At 48.3% G+C, this 7,237-nt stretch overlaps 1 protein-coding gene across 1 annotated transcript; it reads right to left on the reverse strand.

Moving 5' to 3' along the window:
* Positions 1 to 319: 319 nt before the first annotated feature.
* Positions 320 to 2,283, reverse strand: LOC104277628 (ephrin type-A receptor 2-like; the record flags this gene model as incomplete). Its single annotated transcript, XM_009874318.1, is given in 10 exon segments — positions 320 to 513; positions 596 to 690; positions 693 to 744; positions 814 to 1,038; positions 1,168 to 1,229; positions 1,390 to 1,572; positions 1,667 to 1,809; positions 1,890 to 1,937; positions 2,058 to 2,157; positions 2,235 to 2,283. Coding segments are annotated over 10 exon segments (1,151 nt in total), but the record flags the coding sequence as incomplete, so codon positions are not given.
* Positions 2,284 to 7,237: the final 4,954 nt, after the last annotated feature.

The raw sequence follows: 7,237 nt of genomic DNA on the forward strand, positions 1-7,237 counted from the left end.
AATTTTCCACAAGGGCTGAACGACGTGGTGTGGTGGGAACATGACGGTATCAAAGGCAATCACCTCTGGCAGTTGGGTGCTCTTCACCCCACACAAGATGGCGGTGGCGCGTGCCGTGGTCATCGCTGGATCCAGGGGGGCTGATCTTTCCTTTTTCTGTTGCTTTCTTTCTCTCTCTTTCTAGTCTTAACAAAAGGCTATCTACGGCAAGGCTGCTTTCTTTTGCTCACTAATAGCTCGTTGTTCTGAGGCGTGTTATTGTGCCCCTTTTATTTTTTATTTTCGTTGTTGTTGTGGGTCCCCCCATTTGGTGTCTCACCGCGGGTCAAAGTTGGCCAGGGCACACATCATCTCGGGGGCGCGGATGAGCTTTTCGAGGCTGCTAATGACATCGGGGAACTTGGGGTGCCTGGCACGGTCCTGCTGCCAGCACTGCGTCATCCGCTGGTAGATGGCAGAGGGGCAGTACAGCGGGGCAGGGAGGTGGAAGCCCTCACTGATGGCCTTCATCACCTGTGAGGAGGACAAGGTTGGGCGGTGCTCCTCGCAAAGCACGAGCGTCCCGTTCGGGCAGCAGAGGAGTGTGGGTGCTCACCTCGTGGTTGGAGAGGTCCCAATACAGGCACCCACCGTAGGACATCACCTCCCATGTGACGATGCCGTAGCTCCAGACGTTGCTGGCGGAGATGATTTGTGGTAGGAGATGGCTCTGGGGGCCGTCCAGCAGATGGAGATCTTCCTGCCCTACGGTGACAGCGAGGTCAACCCCGCACCCCCAGAAAATCACCAAACCCCTGGCCAACTCCAGCCCACCTCGATGGCACCTCTGCTGGTGGTGTAGGTGGCTTCAGGGTCATCTTCCAACATCCTTGAGAGCCCAAAATTGGACACTTCGCACACCAGGTTGCTGTTGACCAAGATGTTCTGGGCAGACAGGTCCCAATGGACATAATTCATGTTGGCCAAGTACTTCATGCTGGCAGCAATGCCCCTCAACATCCCCACCAGCTGGATGACACCAAATTCCCCCTCTTTTTTCTAGGGAAAAAGGGGAAAATCTGGCCTCAAATCCCATCTCTCGGCCCACCTCCTGTGATGGGTTTTGGTGGGTCCACCACCCAAGAACCCTTGCTTAGGGATACGACGTTGTCACCAGGCTTCACCTACCCACAGGAATTTATCCAACGCGCTGTTCTTCATGTACTGCATGGTAATCATGCAGGGTTTGCCTGTACACAAAAAATATATACCCCAAAATAAGTCAAAAACTGCTCCCATACTTACTGACCCATCGTTGTTCAAAACACCCTACTTTTATATAGGTTTGCGGGGGGAGTGTTTTGCAGGGAAATTGGGGTTTTGAGGGGGATGAGAGGAAACGGGACTCACACTTGGAGACAACTCCTTCCAGGCGGATGATGTTGTGGTGGCAGAACTGGCTCATGATGGCGGCTTCGCGCAAGAAGTCCATCTGTTGCTTCTCTGTGTAGCCCATCTTTAAGGTCTTGATGGCCACCGGCACCTCCTTCTTGCCACGCTTCAGGATGCCTTTGTAGATGTCTCCAAATTCACCTGCTCAGAGGAAGAGGGGGGACATGCTTAATCCACACACCCTGGTCCAATTTTGGGTGTGTCTTGAGGGTGACAAAGGCACCTGAAGACACACCGGCGCCAATGACCTTCTGGCAGGTGATGGAGGATGGAGGGATCTCTGTGGTGAACTTGAGCATGGCTTGGTTGGGGTCTTCATAGGTGTGTGGGTCAACGTAGGTCTTGAGGGGCTTCAGATGGTCTGTGGGGTGCCGAGGGCTGGGGGTGGGTGGGCGTGTCAGCATTCATGTCACCCCCACCCACCCCTGTTGACCCCACCACCTCATTGCTCACCTCACGTGGAGAAGTAGGTGTCCTCGGCAGACTGCTGTGGCCGCGATCTCCTCCTGTGGAAAAGCAGGGATTTCTCCCTCAAAAAATCACCCCTTGCCCATATTTGGTGGAGGAAAACTGCTCTTTTGGGGTTTGAGGGGAGGTTGTGTTGTTGTTTTTTTTTATCTCCGTACCTCTGGAGAACATAGAGGAGAGCAGCCAAGAGGATAAGGACGAAGAGGACACCAGTGACAGAGCTGCTGCTGATGGTGGCAGATGCCATGGCCTCAGCACCTGTGGGGACAATTCGGGGTGGGTGAACCATGCACCCCCTGGACCCACCCTCCCCCACCCCCAAATCCTGGCCTCACCTGGGTTCTCACCCTCAGGCAGGGTCTCAAACTCATGCTGGAGGCTCATATGGGCTTTTAGTCCTTTACTATATGTTCTCTAAGTCACCTTCAGTTCTCCCGCTTTGATCTACCTCTGTACAGCAGCTTTGGTTGATCACTGCACCCTTCTTTCATGCTTAATAAATCCAGTGCCATTCTGTTCTGTAAAACCACTTTTGGTAACGACTTAGGGACAGAACCAGGGGGAATGGTTGCAAGTTGCAACAGGGCAGGTTTAGGCTGGACATGAGGAAGAAATTCTTCACAGAAAGAGTGGTCAGACCCTGGCACAGACTGCCTGGGGAGGGGGTTGAGTCGCCATCCCTGGATGTGTTCAAGTGTCGTTTAGATGGGGTGTTGGGTCATGTGGTTTAGGGGTGACCTTGTAGTATGGGATTAATGGTTGGACTCGATCCCAAGGGTCTTTTCCAACCTGAATTGTTCTATGGTTCTATGATTTATCTCTACCTGGAGTCCACTCATAGCGCCTGCAGTCAAACTGACTATTTCCTCTAAGGTCACTGAAGCATTTACAATTGCCCTCTCTAACTGAGGCACTCCTAAAGAGGAGATGAGCCACCGTGCAAAGCTACGATATCCCGTTCCATACCTTACCAGGGGATTCTTATGTCTTCTAATACTTTTCCAGAGGGTCCTCAAAATACCTCGTGGAACTTCAGATGGGTTGGACATCCTGTCCTGAGGCACTGGACATCCAGTCATAGTGCCCCATTCCATAATGCAGGCAACCCTTTCCGAGCTCATCCATCCCCCCACACCACCACCAGCCCTCTGGTAGGCACCCTCCCAGATAGTTCTGCCTAAGAGCTGTCATCACCAGAAGCGGCACCCACGCCACACCGGCAGGTACCTCGTAAAGAAATATTTACTTACTACCTTGGCCTTGCCATGGTCATCCGCACATACAGTCCTGTTTAAGGCGGTGTAGTTTAAAGTTTCCTACCTTCGGAGCATTTGAATCACTACAGCTAATAAAGGTGGAATTCCCTATTCTTTGTAATTCAAATCGAGGTCCCTTGCTATAGTTCCCAATTTGTTGACAACCCTGCCCAGAAGAGCTATTTAAAGGCCAATTCCAATCACCTAAACTTGCAGGAATTCCATATAAGCGTACTTAAACCTTGTGCGTGGTAAAGCTACACGTACCCAGCAATCCTTTGCATTTGTAGCATTTACTAATGCTTGGATTATCTGGTAGTGAACATTCTTTTGCCAGGCAGTGACAATATTCACAACAGTAGTCATGAACAACACATGGAATGTTCTCATCCTGTTGTCTCTGTAATGTCAGCTTTAAAGGTCACACAGACTCTGAAGTCCACTGCTTATCTGGAGCTTTCTTCACTCTGTAATGGATCCGGGCAGGTTGCTCTCTTACCTTGGCTGCAGGGAAGGTGATCAATAGCACCTGGTACAGTCCGTTCCACTTCTTTTCCAGTGGGTTACCTGAAAGATTCTTAACATAAACCCAATCTCCAGGACTAAACGGGTGGATTTTGTGATCCAGTCCCCTAGCCCTGGTTCCCAGAACACTCTTACTTATCACCTCTAGTTGTTTTCCTAAAGATATTACCTACTTCTGCAAATAACAATTCCCCAGTTGACCCAAATCTTCCCCCTTGAACTTGGTCCGATATGGTCTCACGTATAATATCTCAACAGGGCTCAAGTTTGCCTCGGCTCTGGGCTTCCCTTGTACTCTTAATAATGCTGTGGGCAACGTCTGATACCAATACAAATTTGCGTCTTGACATATTTCAGCTCTCTGGTGCTTTATCACATGATACATCTCTTCTACCTGTCCACTAGCTTGTGGTCTATAGGGAGTACGTAGTTGCCAATCAATCCCCAGTATTCTACTAACTTGTACTATTTGTTCGTGAAAGTGAGTGCCCCTGTCTGATCAAATAACTGTAGGCACTGAATTGAGGTATTATCTCATTTAGCAATACCTTAGAGCCTTCCCTTGCCTTGTTGGTTCTACAAGGAAATGCCTCTGGCCATCCAGAAAAAGTATTTGTCAAAACCAACAAGTATCTGTACCCCCTTTTTCTTGGCAGTTCAGAAAAATCAATCTGCCAGTGGTCTCTCAGTACATTCCCTTTCCCTAGGGTTCCCCATTGTCCTCAATGTCCGGTGTCAGGATTATTTCTCTAAGTAATACCTTTGATACCTTTCTTACTTTATTGGTGCGACAAGAAAAAGCCTCTGGCCAGCCTGAAAAAGTATCTATCCTTATGAAAAAGTACCGATACCCTTTTTGTTGCAGTAGTTTGGAAAAATCTATTTGCCAATAGCAGCAATTTTGCCTTGTGACAGCTTCAGGGCTCTTAGAAAAGCCGTAAGTTCTGTTTTCTGGTCCAATGTGTTAGGTGGTAGAGCTTTAGCCTTGATTACTCCTTTTACAGTTACCACTGCAAGTCCTGCTTTTCGTATTCAATCTCACGTACAGCTGCTGCCATCCGCAGACAGGTCCCAGTCCACATCTTCCACGTTTCAGGTCAGCTCTGCTGGAGTGCGCCTGCTCCGTTGTCTGCAAGCAATCAGAGTTAGCTCAGGGTCGGCAGTTGGGGAAGTCGCTGGACTCAGGGTCGCAGTCACTCTCAGTTCCACGTCGTCCTGCTCCCAAAGAACAGCTTGGGATTTCAGCATCCGGCTCAGTGACAGCCACTGTCCTCCCTTTCGCTCCAGGACAGCTGCAACTGCCTGGGGTACAAATCCCGTCAGTTTTTGTCCAGCTGTTAACTTCTGTGCCTCCTGGATCCATAGCACTGCCGCCGCCACTGCTCAGGGACAGGCTGTCCTCCCTTTGCTGACATTATCTTGTTGTCTTGAGAAGTATCCTCTAATTTAACTGGCTACTGCTTTCTCATTACCAGTCTGGCATCTGGCTTCAGCTGGGTGGTTCCCGGTTCAGCTGCTCGAGATCTTCCTGGTGTTCCCGAGGCCCAAACCAGAAGCATTGCGGTGCTTTCAACTTCCTCTGGTATCTTCTGCTTCTGTCTGTAACATAAGAACTTCGGCATCCAGAACTTTATTTTCAAGAATATGAACTTGAACTTTCCTTTTTCAAAAGTAATCTGTGCATTCGGTTTGCCCGATGGCGACACAGGGCAGTCCGGGACATTAGGAACTGCTGGGGTAACACCCTTTGCCAGTTCTAAACTTCAAAGGCTAAAAAAAAAAAGGCTGGCTTTATCTTTGCCCTGTGGCACCAATAACTGACTCAGTCTGCTTACTAAAATTACCTTTACATGTGTTGAATACTAAATAAGTAGCTCCTATACCTACTAGAAACTTTTCTTTTTTCCCTCAACCTTATTATATCCAGGGGCTCTGCTGGGAGGTTTCCCAAAGTCTGAACCAACCATCACCCCGTTAGCTGTCTGCCCCGGCACTCCATCAGATCCCTGCTGATTCTGTTTTCCAGTGCCCCTTCTGTTTACAAAGGCACGCTGATCTTTTTCTAACGGCATTCCGGCCTTTGGCATTCCACTAGGATCTTGCTTGCCTCTGTCCTTGGGCCCTGTTATTTTCCTGAGCTAGAGCCACTACCAGGGGCTTGTTATCTCTGAGGTTTTTTTGGTTTTCTGTTTTGTTTTGTGCTTTTTTTTCCTCTGCTTTTCCTGCTTCAGTTTCTCTCTGTTGCTATACACTTTCCAAGCATACTTCAGTAATTCATTTAACAACTTGTCATTTTCCCCCTCTAACTTCTGTAATATCTTTATCACGTTTGAATTAGATTGCCTCACAAGAACCCAGACTAGCGAGACATGGTCCACTTCATTTTTCAGATTCAAATCAGTGTATTTTCTTGCTGATACCATTTGGATCAATTATTTACTTTTGGAATTGCATTCCGAATACCATACAAAATCAGCCTTTGATATTCGGTTAATAATTGCCTGTGAGAACAATTGATAAGATTCCAGTTAGGATTGTTATCCAGAAAACGATCCTCTCATCCCCCTGCCTGTGTGTCCTGCACAGACGCTCTGTCCGCCTGCTCTTTAGCTTTAGCCAGAACAGCTCTGCTCTCCTTGTAAGAAACTAGTTGACTTAAGATCACCTGCAAATCTCTCCAGCTGGGATCATAATGTTAAATTAAGGTTTCCGGGACTTTCACTACCCGTTCAGATTCTTCTCTGTACGCCCCCACCATCTCTTTCCAGGCTTTGAATTCTGACACTGAGAACGGCACCTTTACTCAAACAGGTCACCTGTCCAGTCCTCCCTGGATTGATAGTAATTTGTGAGTGTAAAGAAAAGTTTCACATATGTCACTTTATCCCCTTGTCCTTCCCAATGGCAAAACAACATTAATTGCAAGATTGTGTTAGAATTCAACGATCCATTAAAGGGCCATTTTCCACCACCCTCTACATGGTACAAGGGCCACCATTGATTACAATACTTGATTAACGTCTTTTTGTTCACATTCCCACCCGGTGGTCCCCCTTTGTCTTTCCAATGTGCCAGGATACACCTAGAGGGCTCTTTCCAACTATTCCTCCGCTCTGGTGCCCCCCCGTTCCTGACTACCACGGGGATTTCTTCCACAAATATATTATTCCAGCTGGTACAAATCTACCTCTATCTTACTTAGAGCTCTAAAACAACGATGACAGACAAGCTCTTGGTTGCATTCTGCTAGTACAATTTTATGTGTCCCTCCTTAAATGACTGGACCAAGCCCCACGTTTACAGCTCTGGCAGCGGGGACGAGGAGAGGGATCACTGGCAGAAGTCCACTCCTTCCCACCTGAGATTCCTAAATTGCCCTCCCGCTGTTCCACAACATACGTGTGTCAAATACCCTGCTCTCCCAACTCTTTCCACTCTTTACACTTCTTGCAACAAAAATCCCATCCGAATTGGATTCACAGCTTCTCACCACATCTTGTACATTCAAAACCAAATATGGGTTGACGTGAGTTGTTGTGGTGAAGCACACAGTGCCA

This window comes from Apaloderma vittatum, unplaced genomic scaffold (genome assembly GCF_000703405.1).
Source record: "Apaloderma vittatum isolate BGI_N311 unplaced genomic scaffold, ASM70340v1 scaffold11478, whole genome shotgun sequence".
In the NCBI taxonomy this organism is placed as follows: Eukaryota; Metazoa; Chordata; class Aves; order Trogoniformes; family Trogonidae; genus Apaloderma; species Apaloderma vittatum.